Source organism: Stegodyphus dumicola, chromosome 6 (genome assembly GCF_044657685.1).
Source record: "Stegodyphus dumicola isolate Sdum_Otavi_A_Nest chromosome 6, ASM4465768v1".
In the NCBI taxonomy this organism is placed as follows: domain Eukaryota; kingdom Metazoa; phylum Arthropoda; class Arachnida; order Araneae; family Eresidae; genus Stegodyphus; species Stegodyphus dumicola.
Genome location: NC_140773.1, coordinates 56,462,595 through 56,480,560, shown reverse-complemented (window position 1 = coordinate 56,480,560; position 17,966 = coordinate 56,462,595). Strand labels below are relative to the sequence as shown.

The 17,966-nt window shown below is 32.0% G+C and overlaps 1 protein-coding gene across 9 annotated transcripts in view; it reads right to left on the bottom strand.

The window, feature by feature from the left end:
* The window catches only part of LOC118188395 (semaphorin-1A-like), a 905,788-nt gene that overhangs the window by 317,666 nt on the left and 570,156 nt on the right, over window positions 1-17,966 (bottom strand). For all 9 annotated transcript variants that reach the window (XM_035358817.2, XM_085818328.1, XM_085818327.1 and 6 more), the window contains one exon: window positions 980-1,076. In XM_035358817.2, the coding sequence (XP_035214708.1) occupies window positions 980-1,076 (97 nt within the window). The remainder of the gene's footprint in view (window positions 1-979; window positions 1,077-17,966) is intronic.

Below are 17,966 nucleotides of genomic sequence, written 5' to 3'. Positions count from 1 at the left end.
GAATGATTAATGTGAGACCCTTCTACGTTAACATACATTTACAGAATTCGATTAACAGTAAGCTGTTGTCAGAGCACGAATTCAATGAAATAAGTCAAAATAATGTACATCGATGGCATCAAAAGTTTCGGGGTGCTGACTGCAACATCTAGGACCAGTTACGGTTAGACAGACCGTCAGTCATCACACTCGAAGAAACCGCATCAGTCATTGTGGAACTCATCATAAATGACAGATACACCACCACAAGATAGATCATGGAGCATACAAATATGGCAAAAGGAACCGTAGTGACGTTAATCCAACGACACGGATACCCAAAAATTTGGGCTCGCTGGATTCTACGGGTTTTATTTGAGTAGAAGTTTAAACTAGTGTCCTTCACACCTTACTACACTGACAAACGAATTATCGATTCGTCTAATAGTAGAATGTATAAGTCGTAAATAACCTTTTCATTAAACTCTTGAAATTAAACAGAAGAACCCCCTGTGTTAGCAAATAACCTATGCTACGTGTGGGTATTTAAAATAACATAAGTTGAAATTCGGATTGAAAGTAACGTAGTCGGAGACTACACAAAATGGTCTGCTTAAGCTGGCTCAGATATTTTAATGTAGGCTAACGAAAGTAGCTAAAACCGGAATATTCGCTGGGAGAAGAAGAAATTTGCAGGCGACGCTGCCAAAAAGCTCCAACTCTAAAGCATACATAGCTCTCGACTTGAATACTCAACCAACTAATTCGCATTCCTTATTTATTTATTACTTCCATCTACTTATTTATTGTTTCCAATTACATATTTTAAACAATAAACTGTAGATTTTTTTATATTCTCTTTATTGAATTTTTGACATTTTATATTACTTAAGTTTATTTTCCCGAAGACAGTGTTAAATGTTTATAATTAGAATCTTAGGTAATTATGTAGTAGTAATTAAGTATCAGGTAAGAGTAAATAAGATAACAGCTAACTTACCTTGCCCCAACCAGCAAGGATTCCCCATCTTGTTCTAAAAGCTTGAAGTAATCAGTGTGGGATTCGTTCCCAAGGAATCGCTGCAAATCGGATTCATCTGGAAGGAAAGCAAAATATTAAAAACGGGAATAACAAGCAGTTTAAAACAATAACATTAAATTATATCGTCATATAAATAAGAAATACGATTGATATTACTAAACTAAAAACTGTTTTCCCTGAATTTAGCAATAATCAGTTTACTAGATTGCTAATAGCATTTAAACTTGTTTAAAATACGTGAGTACAAAACTTAGTAAATTTTTATTGGACAGATGCCACTGATATGTAACTATTTAAGCTTTCAAATTTATCTGTTCTCCAAAAAAAATTCATCATCAATTTAATATTTTTGTAATATAAATATATTACAAAAATATTTTATGTGACATCCCGTGTTCTTAGCAAGCATAAACTAACTAGACGTTAATCGACTGTGTAAAGACGACAAGTCTTAAGTACGGCATAGTCGAGAGAAAGGGTGAAAAGGGCCTTTTATTGACTCACTACATTCACAGATGGCACCGATTCGTGTTTATAAAGCCAACACTTTTGGCTTACCTCAAAAGGTAGCAAGAAACTTAATAGTGTTAAGTTAGCCTAACGGCCTTACGCAGGTTAATTAATGCGCAGACAGGCTCTGACTCCTAAATGTCGGCCTAAACAAGCCTAATTGGCCGGAATTATAATTCATGATTTTCCCATTAACATGATCCTTTAAGAAAATTTTAGAATGTATTGTGTTGCTGAAATGTTTCATGATATATCTTAAGATATATCATGAAATCTTAAGATATATCCTAGTTTCATGATGTATCCTAGTTTATAAAATTTAATTTCTAAATTCTTCATGCTTCAATGAAGTTAAATGCCGTCGAATTTTTATAGCATTCCTAAGACATAAATTGAGAAGGCAGAGTCTTAATAACTTGTCAGGATGTTCTGTAATTGGAAAGGCAGGCAGAACACGCTCGCTTTTTCTCTCTCTTCAAAACCTTCCCTTAACTACTGATTTCTTTCTGCCTCTTTTGAATACACGCGCGCTAACATTACATTCTGACAAGAAAGCATGGGTTGAAAGCGAGAGTAATAGGAAAGGTTGCTTCAAAATAAAATTAACTGTTAAATAGCTTAAATAAATTCCACAAGGAGAAGGAAATAATAATCAGGCAGACCGATCTCAAGTTTGTGTTTGTTCAAGTTCGAAACTCAGTTTGCGTTTGTTAAAGTCAGGTTTTCAGTTAAATGTTTGTTCGCACGGGTTTATTATCTCCAGTTCATAATTATTAATTCTATTTTCACATAGAATTTTTTAAAATTTCTACTATTTAGTTTATTTTGTTCAGCTGTGAATAAAATGAGCTTACAATGTCCTCGTAAAAATTTAAACACAAACTGAATGCAAAAGATGTAGTTATACAGTTTTTATATTAAGCTTAGAAATAAAACGTAGTATTCCTCTTTCAACATAAGTACTAAAAACTGCATTTCTTAAAAGGAAAAAAAATAATAAAGAGCTTCAGATTTAGTTTTCATAGTTTAAAGTTTTATTTTAGGCTTCAAAAATCTGTACTAGTCATAATAAATATACTTTTGTGACAGGATTAATTAAAATTTTTTTAAAGGAGCATACATGATAAAAGCCATTAAACGATGAGGTAAAAATCTTTCCAAAATGTTTCTAGTAAATTTTAAAGGATTTACTGAATTTTAATATTTGAAAGCTAATGACAATCTTATTCTAACCTAAACGTCGTCAAGGTTAGATTACATCAATAAAAAGTTGATTATTCAAGTTAAGTTCGATGTCAAGGTCGATTCTCCAAATCCCATTTTCAAGAAAGGTGTACCAGAAGCCGTAATAAAAACAGAGTGACTGCGTGGACCACGAAGTACTGATTCACGTCCCACATGGATCCTAAGTTTTACAATATTTAGACTAAAGAAGAATCTTTATTAGACGAAAAGCCTTCTAGACTCTTACTGTATTTAGATGGAATTCGTTCTGTCCCCAAGTATCAGATTATGAAAAGTGCGCATATTGAAGCCAGGTCCAAGTAATAAACTGATTACGGATCAAAGAAAGAAATCATGTGATTGAAAATAGTTCCATGTGTGGTGAAGTCATGTTTTTTCTGGTTCGCCATACCGCTACCTTTTTATATTAAAAAAAACATTTCTAAGAATTCGCTTTCGTTGCATTCAACCTACAATAAAATATTCCAACTTTTGGGGAGTTCATGTGGTTTCAGCTATACCGTAATCTTGTTTTCCGTAAGACTGGCAACCAAAATATTCACTTTGCTCGAATAATGTATTAAATTCCCATCTCTAGTCTATTTTTAGACAAAAATTATCCGAAGTCGGCAAGTTAAGATAGGACAGCCTAAAGTATCGGAAAGTTTTAATTTCAAATCCCATATCGAGGGTTGCGCACACTCAACTGTATATATCTTTTGTTGTACAGATACAAGAAGAATATGGGAGCGAAGCTATGAAAAAAATCCCCGGGTACTTGACGATGTTGAATTCAGGATCTTCAAGTCCCGAATTGATTTAGTGACCGCTGCATCCCAACAATACACGAGCTTAACGCTGGGAAGATTGGCTTTTATTACCTTACGACTTAAAACTTTAATTCCTTATAATTCAAACAGTTTGTTTTTTGATGATTCATAAAAATGAAATTATCTTCCACGACACGACCTGCCTCACTATAAAACTAAAATAAAATTCGCAAATATAGCCCATCAAATGCTTTACATGATACTTAGTAAAAAAATGAAAATATCCCATGAATATATCAACAAAGAATTGAATATCAAACATTCGGTAACAGAAGAAAAAATATAAACCCAGCATAAGCCGTCAATGAGTCGATAAGAAAATTGCAAGTTGTCAGAGATTAATAAGAAATATCCATAGCAAACCGTCAAAGGAAATGCGTTTATTTAATTTTCCTAACCACACCTACTTTTTAATACCGTTATTATCAAAACATTACACAACAAAAGAAATGGAAATATTCTCCTATCAATTTTTCATGCGCTACATCATATCCCAGTTACCATTAAATAAAAATAAAAAAAGAATAAAACGCAAACTGTACGTCGCTAACAGGAATGGAATATTCAGCAGACCATTACAAATGATAAAATGTATATCTAAAATGTATATCAATAAGAATAATACAATGGAATGAAAGGTAAGATAAATATGACGTAGGAAAAAAATATTTTAAAAAATGGCGGGTAACATCGATATCTTCTCCGAGAACTGTCATTCTCTCTTCTCTTAGCTGTCATAACACTCTGACCACAACAGCGCTTTTTTTTTAAAGAACTCTTCTTTACTTTTTTTTATACCTACCAGTACGTGACCTCCTTGATGACGGGTCCTAGGGAGGGTGACAAAACGAGAAATGAGCGAATGAATCAAAACTTTTTCTTCTTCTATGAAGATGGGAAGAGAGGTAGGTCGAGAACAGAGAGTCTCATCAAACAAAGTAGCTGAACCGCCATATTCTTTTGCTACTTGATGGCCAAGGTGCCTTTTAGCAGCGATGCGCTTTCATGCGCGGTACTGTCAGCGCCGCTCCTTGCTGCAGGTGCGCAAGCATTTGAGAACTTTTGGATTTTTGTTTGTCATTCTCTCTCTTTTTTTTTTTTTTTTGGCTCATTTTTGTTTTCTTATTTATTTGTTTGTTTTTCTTTTTTTCTTTTTTTTCCCCCTTTTTGAGAGATTCTGCCATGACCCTGACGAAGATGACGGGAAAGAACTCTTATTGCGATCTCGAGTTGTACGATATATTATTGGCAGCTGGTGGCAGAATTTTATTTAAGCAGATAGAAGTTGGTATAGGTGGAATGCTTTTACCAACATTACCACAACTACAAGTATTCACTGTCAGGGAGGGGGATATATATGTATAACTTCAAATACAGTGTTTAATTAAAAAGTATCTGGCTTATGAATATAATGAGCTTTTTCTCTATCATCTGTTCTATATTTTTATCCTTTTCCTGTGAAGAAATGTTGCAGTACAATTAAATAATATACGGTTTTGAAACACTTCTTACTTTTCCTTTTCCATTTTTAACTATGGATATTTAATATTTTTTTGAGTCATAACTAGTAGTATAAACTTCAAGATAATTTCTTGCAAATAATTCTTAAAAAAGTGACACTTTCCTAAACAGCCAGATTTAATACAATTATAAGCAGTGTAAAAACTGGAAATTAGAACGCCTTAATGTAGCGTAAATTTGCAAGGAATTTTTTTAGCTCATCGACAGAAATTTCTTAGAGGTTTTAACTGTTTTCAGCTTACAGATCTCACAACTTGGCAAAATATAAAGTACCTCAGCTTGAGAGAATTTTGCAAGCCTCATACATAAGCGATCCAATGAAATAAATACGCAGATATGTCTTTAATAATTAAATCTTTTCTTTATTCAATAAATCTCCGCGTGGCGATAATGTATAATGAAATAGTATCATTGCAGGTTTTATTTTTTCTCTTCTTAGCACTGCATTCTTTTTTTTTTTCCCAAGTTCTATTCAAATACAGGATTTGTATCCTATATCTTGAATTATTGATGGACTAATCCTGAAATTGGTAGGCTAATCGTAACTGCTTACCTTATAACTATTTTAAGCAGTAAACTAAACCCCGCATATGAAGATCAAACTGCAATTTTTTAAAATATTGTAATTTTTATATATATTATCCTAATCTTTTTCAATTTACGTAATAATTTTGTGTAGACAATAAGACATTTCAGACCAAGAAACAAGAAAACTCTTTTGTTCCCTTGCGGAGATTTGAAACACAGATCTTCCATTTACTATACGAATACTTTAAAACAGGCACTCCAAAGTCATAGCGATCCTTTCTTCATTTACAAACGTCATATATGTCATCATTACCACACAAAGGGAATTAGACGATTTGAACAAACTACTTAATAAAAAATGCCATGATTATGAGCCATGGTTTTGGAAGGAAAGGAAGAAATGGCCATGAAGTGCCTAACTTAAAGTAAGTCTATAGTTGGCATCTGACCACTTGAACCAGAACAGAATACACGGAGAATGCGATAATTCTTCGAAGTGTTATATTGTAATTTGAAATTTTCAGACTGCAATTATTTTTAACTCTATTTAATTTTAAAATTTTCTTTAATATTTAACATAAAAGTTTGAATAAATTTATAAGAGAAAATGTATTTTTAAAAGTATTTTCAAAAACGGTAAAATGTTACAAACTAAATTTATTTTCGATAACATACAACAAAAAGGAATTTCTTTTGCAGACCAAAAAGTGTAAAAGTAAATGAACTAACAAAGTTAGGAAAGAAGGATTTTACTTCCATATAACGTCAAAACAGTCTAGACAGGAAATGTTCTCTGCCGAGGTATGATAAGATTAAGCCTTCAGTTAGTCATAAGCTATTGAATGTAAGGCACCTTCGACGTGATCGAAACTGCGTCTGACCAATACAGATTTCTGGTGTGATGCCAGATGCTTCCATTTTTGACCACCAAAAGCATTATTAATGTCGATCTTCTTGCATTTAAGTTGACAAACTTCGAAACTATGGATTGAAAATCAGCTAAAAATCCTTACGGATATTTTTAATAAATTAATTTGATTTTAGAATTTTATTATGAAATTCTTCTCTTTAAGTATTAAAACAATATAAAAATCTAAACAATAAATTACTAAAATCTATTTCAATAATAAAAAAAAGCTGACCAAAAAGGAAAAAAAAAGGTGTAAGAGAAACCTTCGAAACACTTTTTAACCTATGGCTGCTTAATTTCTCAGCATTTTAAAAGAGTTACCTGATGTTTTTATGGAAGGAAATTTCGCATCCAAATAATAAAATCTTCCTCGTCGTTTTACATTTATGCCATTTTCTACATACATTCTCCTTTGTACAGCTAGAGTAAAATTAAGTTTTCGTCTATTTTATATGTTTATCTTTTTTACATTTAATGATTTCCAACGGTTATGGATTTTGAACTTGTGCACGAAGTACTTTTGTAAAGTTTAAATAAGGAATCACTTGTGATCCAGGAACAAATTATCAGTTTTACATTAATTCTTATGCGGAAAACGTTTTCGATTTACAAACATTTCGGTTACGAGCGGCTTTCGAAGTTTCACGGCATAAGAAATACATTCAAATTCCGCTATAACCGATTCGATAAGAAAATTGAATTATATATGTATAAGTGAATAACAAAAATACCGAAGAATTTACCTTTAACTTAAGATATGTATGGTTACAAAGAAAATATTTAATAACCTAGATATCCTGGCTTCCTGTCTTTCGAAAGACCTAACGAATTCAAAATCCCCTTTCAGAGGATAAAACTTGGACAGTATTAAAAAAAAAAAAAGAAAGAAAAATTATAAAGATCAAAATATTTCATTTTCTGAAAACGAATCAACTGCATAATTTGTAAGATTCACGATTTCTTTCTTTCCTGAATAGCAAAAATTTCAAAATATGCTCCATAGTATCATTCTTGAATAGAGCTCTGTCCGCCAATTCAGTCCGAGAATTTGACTGAAATAAAAAAAAAAACTACTTACGTTCTTTGGTTTAACGGTCTCATACATTACATACAAAGAACGCCATACGGTGTCCTAAGATCTGCTTATTGTGCCTTCGTTCTTCTAGATTGGGTGTCACACTTGCTTTGCGTAGTCTTTATTTCGAACAGAGAGAAAAGTAGGGTCGAACATAAAAGGAAAGCAAATATAAAGGTGTTTTCCTTTAACAGACAGACTACGAAATGGATCCTATTATCTTAAAGGTGGATGATTTCAAGGACTAGTAACGTTTTCGTTAAAACTTACAGAAATTCTGAAAAAAATAAGAAAAATACAAAAATCTTTCAATCGAAGATATCCATATAATTCGTTATATCCGATTTTTATACTTTCGGAAGTTTGCTATAATAGTATAAAATTAAATTAACTGCATAAGACGAGACCAAAAGGTTCTTCGTTATATCAGGAGTCCCTTATAAGCCGAGTTTGTTATAACTGGGTTCGATTGTAATTTTGAAACTAGTAAATATATACTTTATTATGTAAAGATACATACTTTAGAAGAGCTTTTGCGTTCATTTCACATATATTTAGTCATTTTAAATTTAAAAAATATGCCTGTATGAAAGAATTTTTATAGTTTACATTATTTATAGATATATAGAACAATTATTTAATCAAATAGTTACTTATATTGCCAAGAATCATATGGATATTAACGGAGTACGTCAGAAGATATTTTATTCTATTAGAGTAAGCAACGGGATCTGACTCATAATCGAAAGGAAGACACACACACAACAAAAAATAGTCCTCTTAAACAAGGAGCTACCATTCGTTTCTTTTTCAAGAATCATTTCATATTGTTGTATTCCTTTACATTTAAATGAAGAAAGAGTCAACTTTATAAAACTAAATTAATTAATTAAATAAATAAAGTGAAATATTTCATCATTCGAGTTATTAGCTTTATATTCGTTAATAAACTAAATTACTGAAAATTTCCATTGCTTTTTATGAGAATCAATTATAAGCAGACAGAACAGCAATAACTGAATGTTCCCTGTTTTGAACAGTTTTTCTCATTATATGCCAACGCTTCATTCACTACAGCATCCGGACCTTCCAGTAGCCGATAAATTAAATCGGGATGAATTAAAAGCTAGAGGAAGGCTGGAGAAAGAATAAACAACGTTAGACGAGGGGATGAAGACCATATGACCTTGAATTTTTACCTGAGGGAATGGAACACCTGGATCCACTTGGTCCATAAGCTGCTGTCACATTTTATCGTTATAACGCGTGCACTTGAAATCGAGTTTATTTTTTGTTAAAACTTTCTCATCACGCTGCGTTTTCGGCAACTTTATTTTAGGCTTATGCTTATCTGTCGACTGCTTTTCCTTTAGTGGGACATCTACACTCAACGGGAGTCCAAATCGACTTGCGCACGTGGCCGACGTAGATAAACTCTACAGTCAAAATATTTGAAAGCTCGAACACAAATAAATAAATAAATAAAAATGAGTCTATTAGAGTCTTTACCGTTGTTGCCAGAAGACTTGTGGCTTTCATTTTCAATTCTAAAGACATACTTGTATAAATGCTTAGTTGTCTTTCACACGATGAGTTATCGCTTTGAGTAACTCATAGCAATGAAAAATAACGTGTATTCTGAAGATCTAAATTACAATCTAACATTTCAAAAAAGGATTTAAAAATTTCAAAAAAAAAGTAATATTTTTAAAAATTAAATGTAAAACAAAATAAATTTAAAGAAATTCTGAAAAGGCTCAGATTTTAACGATCGCCCAAAAGGGTTCTTTTGGCACATGCGGAATAGAGAAACATTTTAGAAGATAGCAGATGAAATGCATTTAAACTAATATGGGAACTTTATGTATCTATATGTATATATTAAAAAGAAAAAAAATATGTAATGTAATTCAGTTAAAATATTTAATGTTTTTAATTAGATGTATCATGAATAGAATGCATTTTTATTTAAATCGATCAGATTAAAAAGTAGAAAATATAATATTCTTAAGGACTGCATCTATTGCTTTTAGATATTTTAGTTTATTAATTTGTGAAGATTTATTTATTATTCGAACTAATAGTTAATTTTTAATTAAAGGTACTTTTCTTTCACTCTCCTTTTCACCCACGCTTCTTTTTAGATAGTATTCTGCCTACCTGAGACCACGTTGTTACCGTGACTTATTAGCGACTCGATACCGTGGCGTAAAGTGTTCTAGACAATAGGCTTGTCCCGCCAACTTCTACGAGCCAGAGCCTTCCTGCGCGTTTAGTTTATTCTGTGAGTCATTAGGCTAGTCTAATTGCATTTTTATTTTAATTTCAACATTACTTGTTTACGTAAACCCAAGTGGAGTCGACTGCCAATTCTTTGCGATCGAATAAAAGGGCTAATTACACCCTTTATCTGAGTTTATCTGCCTGCTGTGAAAGACCTGAGAATAATTCTTGTATAGTCTTTCTAGAGCTCGTGAGTTCATGTTATGAAAGAATACGAGACTCAATAAATTAATAACACACAGATTAAATATGAGATCTTACGTTTTTCCGAATGGTAACATACTCAAATGAAAACTAAAACAACGCATTAAACTGAAGCAATACAAAATCATGTTTCGAGACTAATATATTTTTTGGGCTAGTGGTTTCGCATCACTCGCGTAACGTATGGCGGTACACTCATTTTTATGAAACACAACAAAGCAGGAACTGTTCACAAAAATTACCGACTATGTGCCAGGGTGGGTAGAAAATAAATTGAGATGTTCCTTTATTTTTTTTTTTAAATCTGACGCATTTAAATCGTTCAATTTGTTAATTAATAACAGACTGGATAAATTTGAAAGAAAAATTAAACGCCTTGTTCCTTGATGGCAATATTGAGAATCTGCTATGCGTTAGCACTCGTGGCAATTTCGCACAGCGGCAACATTTGCTTAACCATATTTCCAGGTACTCTCTACATTTCTCATCCATCATTTTCTTCCAAATAAAACTTGACACATTATGTGAAAACGATACACGTCTTTCAAGATATAGAAAAACCTGATATGCAGCTAAAAGTGACGTTAAAACAATATGCAGTTAAAATGTCCAGTGTTTCAAGTCATATAGCTTTCTCCTTAAAATTTCAAAACAAGCTGAGATGTCCAGTTGAAATTATGCCAAATATGAGTTCAACTTTTCCAATTTTAAATGAAGTTTTACTATTGCCTGTGTTTTACTATTGCCTGTGCTCTGTTTCTTATCAGAAAGACAGTTCAAAATACGTTTACTGATGATGGTGGTGACTTATAGGCACTACATAGCTGACCAAATATCTGAAAACTTCCCTTAGAGTATTATATTTTTAACTGACACGCTTATTAAAATAGGTTTCTAAAACTGCTTCTTCAGTATAACCCGAGATTTTTAACTAATTTTAACCCTTTGATTGATTTCTTACTTTATATACGCCTAATTATGTTTTTACATGAACTTTGTTTTACAAGAACTTGATTAATATGAATTTAGAATAAATATTTCATTTTTTTTACGAGTGAGCGAAACCAAATTTAAAAATTTTTCTACACAAATTCTTATAATGGTTTTCCTTATAAGGATTATGGAATCCTTCTTCACAAGGAGAAGGATTTCATAATCTATAGTTTAAAGAGACTGATGAACTGTTGGTAGACGACCTATAATCGACGATGAAATATTAGAAGTTGTCCTTGACACTCATAAACCCACAAAAAAGTAGTGAAAATAAAGAAAATGATCCAGTTCTAAATGTGGATTTAATGAAAGGGTAATCATTTTGTTAGACTGGACCGTAATGAGATATGCTCTAGAACGTTTTAACGTGAACTGAAGTTATTGAAAGTTTTTAAAGAGAACTTATATAAAATGACTTAGCCAAAACACGAAGACAACGTTTAATAACTGAATTCTTTCGTAAAACTGTTGAAATAACAGCACCAGAAGAGGTGTGTTCTGACTCTGCTCAAGAGATCATAGAAAGAATTTCATTAACAGAGGAAGAAGAGGACGTCCAAATATTTCTAGTGATAATAATGATATTCTAGTCGGCACGCAAACGTGTGCTGTTTATTTCAGAAAATGAAAATGTAAAATCTTTTGTTTTGGAGTATGGAGCAGTTTTTTTAAAATTTTGTTTTTGTTTTTCTATGCAGAATTTATTTTCCATTTTAAATTCAAATTTATTTTAATATATTTTCATTACATATTACGAATTTTGTTGAAATAAAATTATAAGTTTAAAACGAATACTTAAATTATTTTTCCTGACTTTTTAGATGTGGGAACCAATTTCTCTTCTTCCATAGATGCAATGTCTTTTTAGGGTATGCATCAGTCTTGCAATATTCGTGTTGTATTCTTTAGGAATTATTTATCGTGTAAAAACGTAATTATGCGCATATGTTTGTAAAACAAATGGGATACGTTTAAAATTAATTTTTGGTCATAAATCTTTCAAAAGACAGTATCTTCAGTAACAATTCCTTCCACTTAATTCAGAAGCTGCATTCCTCCATGCAGCATACCCCATGCTTTTAATCACAATTTTAGTAGACTAGCTACTAGTCCGACAATTTATAATCACGAACTAAACTGCTAGAGAACCGTTGTAACGAGACACAATAAGGCTCATCTCCAACTGCGGATCTCTCATCAAGGCTCGTCATACACTGCTGTGGCAACGGTCGAAGATGACACCAAAGAGGCCTTGCTCTGCACCATCCTCTCACCAGCCGGACAACCCACTCGAGTCGTTGGCCATTCTAATTAACATGCAGGTAACCATGCAATGGATGGGAATTATAATGACCTCTAGACAGCAGGTGGGGGAGGTTAATAGGCCTGAAATTAGACTGGGGAGGAAGATAATTGGTTCGCTTTTTTAAAATTTTCTAATGAGTCAGAAAAGCATTTTTTAAAAAAAGGGCGTCGGTTCTAGAAATTTGCCATGCGTCACTTATAACAGCATCAGAAAATGAATTAGAATTATTCAATCGCTGGTCTGGGATGAATAACTGATTATCTACATTTATATGTCAGGAATTATTTTCATTTAGAAGAACTGGAACCAAAGACTTAGTAACGCTTTATAGTCTGAAATTTTAAGATCTTATTTTTAAGAATGACATTACCTGTATCAGTTATTAAATACCTTCACCAAAATTCATCATAAACAGGGGTCCAATATAATACGTTAATAAAACTTCCTAAGACAGAAATTACGAAATGTCGAGATGTAAAAAATAAATAAATAAATAAATAAAGGAAAAAGCAGATTTTTATATTACGCCCAAAAGGACATTTTTAACATTTTGCGTGTTACCTTTATTTATTACATATCATGTTCTTTGCACTTAAATAACATAAAATTCAATTTAACAGCAATATCGCAAAACATTTAAAAACAGCATATCTTCAGAATTTCCGGTACACAATCTCGCGCGCTAGAGACAAAAATGTTTTTCTTCGTACAGTGTTGCCATCGCTCGATTTGAAATCGTTGACCATGTTAACAAAACATTCATTGAAGTTTTACAAAATATGAAATAGATTATAAAACAAATTCGAAATTAAAAATTCAGGCGTCCAGGTGCTCATGTTCGGGTGAAGCATTACGTTATTTAAAATTTGATGGCTTTAGGTATCGTTGTTTTTTCACAGGGCTAAAAACATACATAATTTCATGCAGATTCTTTATTGTTTTAATATAATACAGGACAATAATATTTGGTAGCAACAATTTAAAAAGTGATTCGCCGTTTATAATGAAACGCCACAAAATGTCATTTTGAAACTAATAACCCTTTTAAGCTAACTCTTCTTAGAACACACACACACAAAAAAAAAAAAAAAAAAAAAAAAAAAAAAAAAAATCATTCCCTTTTTCTCACATTGCAACTTCTTCCTTCTTCCAAGTTCACGTAAATTTTTCCACAATCGGACAGCTTGTGAATGCCTTCGAAGAAAGAACTTATTGGATTATTTTTTATTCTTTCAAAAAAAAGAAAACGAAATTATTATGCACTTAAATCCTTATCTATGTAAAATCTAATAAACAGCCTTCATGAAGTAAATGCTTGCGTTTTTCAATCTTGAAAGGCTTGGTCATTCATATTAATGTACTATATTCAATAATATTAATGTACTATATCAATTAACCGGGATTGGTTAACCGGACTGCGGATTAACCCAGTTGTGTTGTAGAGACATTAGGCATTTTTTGGAAGCAGGCAAAATGAAAAATTAGCAACGCCTTCCCCGGGAATCACAAAGACATGCTAAGAAGGTGGGAGAAATAACTTACAGTGTTTTAAAAAAATTTAATTTATTTATTGAGTAACGTTGGATACATTATGATCACACATGATCTTAAAACGAACCTGTCTACGTAAAATACGAAAAGAAAGAAAAATGCGTAGGATATTAGTAGAAATAGCAAATGATGCAATATTATTGCGAGTTGTTTTTATCCATACCAGTATGAAATTTAATTGCACGGAATCTGGAATATATAATTATTGTACAATCAGAAAGAAAAAAGGTGTAATCGACATCTTACGCCCACTTCATGACATTATTCAAATCTTCATAAATATTGTTTTAACGCTATTCATTACTTCATTTTGTCATTTGCAATAACGTTAATTTTCCCCTTATTTCAGTGCATTCTTTTGTGTTGTGACTATTCTCGCTTGTCTGAAATCAGAGCAAGCCTACGTAACTCATCGTGGCAAGGGGTCAAGATTGCGCCTGTCCTTGAGCACCAAATAGGTGACAGTACGGCTTTGTTCAGTTCCGTCCTCAATTTTGAAGGAGAGCACCTCGGTGAAGATTTCCTAAACCTTTTCCCCTACCACCAACCTCTCGAAAGGACTTTCGGCTCGCCACATTCACGCCTTTTCCCAGATTCGAACCCGGGCACTTCTGTAGGGTAGTCAGATTCACTAACCACTATCTCGGTTCGGCGGCGTAAATTATTTTCATTGCGAATAATGATTTAATTTATGCAACTTGTTTTGCGTATATTAAATCAATCGCAATTTCTAGTGAACAGTTAATAGCATTTTTTGTTAATTATGATACGTATTATTCATGTTTAATTTTTTTTATCTGCTTTCGAATGAACTGTGAGTTTGGTTTAACGTGAACGTTGTCTCGGTATTACCACGGCAAATCAGAAGTTGATTTCATATAAATTCATATCGATTACCATGCACGAACATTTCTTTCGCTAAATTCGTTAATAGATAGTGGCCGCATGCCTGAAATAGTTATCATAAAAAAGAAAATAAATACATAGTAATATTTATGATTCCAGCTATGATAATTTTGTAGGCTCAGTCTTAATGAAGAACTAGAAAGAAGAACTGAGTTTATTGCTTTTACATCGCTTAATTTGTTAATCAATAACAGAGAAATTAAATTTGTAAGAATAAATAAAAATCTTATTCTGAATGGTCCCAGACTGGCGCATGGAAGATAAAAGTATTTTATGTCGTGCAGTAGCATCACATTTTTTTTAATCGCTTTGCCTTCTGATTTAATTTGAAAAATAATTATTCTACGCTTTCTCGAGTAACAACACATTACTTTTAAATTGCATTCGATCGTCACATTCGCAGCATATAAGAAATAAATAAAAAAACAAATTTGAAACTCAAAATTCTGACTTCGAAGTACACATGTTTGGACGGAGAACGGCGTTTATGCAACATTTTGTGGCTTTAGGTGCTGTCGTTTTCCACAATGCAAGCAAATACATACATACATATATACATACAGATTATTCATTATTTATTAATATAAATGTATTTTTATTAATTTCATTCTTAAATTTGTTTTTATCTTATTTAAAAATATTTAAATAAAAGTTTATTTCTTTGTTTTCTTTATATTCTTATTCGAAGGTTTCGAGAGAGAAGAAAGATTCGAGAGAATATTTTAGAATACGGATTCGAGAAAATACAGGCTTCGTACCACCACCAATAAATATGCCAAAAACTTGAAAGATTTTCATAAGCATAAAGCGAAAATTAAAAATCTTATTTCTTTAACATTTCCAAAGTTGGTTTTTATATCATGAGATAACTATGTGCAACATTAGGCAAATTGCAGCTAATAGTAATGACAAAGAAGTTTAGAAGAGAATGAAACATTAACGATCACAAACAAATCTAAAATGAACAGGTTGCAAGAACTGCTAAATGCAAAAATTATAACTGAAAATTTCCCTATAAGCATTTATATAGCATTTATTTCAAAATAATACTATATTATTTATTGCTTCCAAATACTCCAGACATATATCAAGCTATTCGAACACGTAAATAAAACTGCAAATAAATAAACAAACAAAACTCGGAACAAGTAAAGAGACAGTTAAAGTAATACTCCAATAACGATAGAGAAATAAATTCCAGACTTAAGAGAACACCGGAATAAGTTACAGTAATAACTTTCAAGCTAAAAGGCTGGCTTTATTTTGTAGTAAAACGGGTTCTAGAATGACCCGAATGGAATAAAAACAAGAATACTGACTTTTCGCTCGAACAAATTAGATTACGAATGTAAAAGTGCTAAAGTAAAGAAGGATATGAGTAAAATATTCCTAAACAGTTCGTGAGCCATTTGAAGAGGGATAAAATTGTTATAAATAAATCTTAAAAAGAATTCGTTTATGCATTTTATTTGTCGTTTCTTCGGAAGGCTTGTAAAAAGAAAAAAAAATAGTTCTTTCTTAGAGTGGATTGTGAATATTTGAAATTTATCAATCAGGAAGGAAACATTAACGAATGCCTTATTTAAATCTCACATCTGCCGAAGCGAAATAAACAGCACAAGTGAGGCTGAAAATCAGATTAAATGAATCCTTTTATCACTGTATTTTTACCGACTACAGAGAAAGATTATTAAAAAGGGAAAAAATCAAGTGGATAATTATAATAAGACACAAATACTGAGCTGTTATTTAAATGTTAAAGCACTGATTTATAAAAACTTTTAAAAGAAAGAAAGTGCCTCCATATTAAGTTTTATTAATCATTCAATTTCTTAATTTTTATAGCTTTTTAGTTCTCAGTTTGTAAGGAATTAGCACTTCTAATCATTCATTTAGCAGTTGGAAGATCCATGGTTCGCATCCGAGCAAAGATATTCAAAAGCAAGATAAATTGAAAGGGAGTGAAAAGCAAAATAGCTTCAGCGCCTGGAGTAAAAATATACTGAACGGATAACTCGCCACCAATAGAATTTGGTCAACTGGGTCTCGTGCCTTAATCTCCTAGGATGTACATCATGGCTAGGTTCGTCTATAGTTTATTCCTTTCAAGGTCATTTTTCGCCGCCCGCCTTCCTCGTAACCAGGGGAAGGATAACTACAGCACACGTTTCAGGTCGCCTAATCCCCCTCACTCCATTACCGTTTAGCCCATTTCCGTTTAGTTCCGTTAGCCATTACCCAACAAATGTCATTTTTTAAATGGTTGCGTAAGTATTTTGGCAAGTTGTACTGTGATCATGTTTAGATGGGAGCAAGATTCTCAAAAACTGCATTTCTCAAACTTTTTCAAATGGGAACCACTTTCATAAATTATAATGTTTTACGGACCAGCTTATTCTTGTGTCCTTCAAAAGCAATTTTTAGCATATATTATTGCCAGTATACCTATATTTTTAAGACAAAATTAATTAAAATTCCCATTTAATTTTATATTTATATAATATCAAGAGAAGATAATTTACATTCATTTTTTATAATTCAAAGATACTGGAGTTATAATTATCTCATTAATTAAAAATTAAATGAATGTTGGTACTCATATTAATGAGTTGGATGAGTATACCGATTCTCGCACAGATATTTGGATGTAAGATGGTATAATGCTTAAGCGTGAGATAAGCACATACGTCAAGCCGACTTCAGCCGTTTTTTTTTTTCTTTTTTATATGAGTTAGTGATGAAATCTATTCTCACACAAATGCATTGAAGCAAACTGAATTATAATCTTTAAATCACAGCTGTACAGTTCACTATATTCCATTTTCACTAATAGTCCAGTGGCTCTAGATATGCAGCGATGAAATGATGGCGAGAAGCACCACAATCATAGTTCTTTAAATCCCTCTTGTGTCGCTAACATTAGAGTGGGAAGTCCATAGGTAGTATAACCGGTATTAATTTTCTTTAAAAAGCTAGTCTTGGGTAGGGGGTCACAGAGATTGCTATATATAGTTTCTAACTCTGAGAAAATGTGACATACAATTTTATTTTTTATTTTATTTTATTTTATTTATTTATTTTTGGAAATCTAAAAGGAAACCACA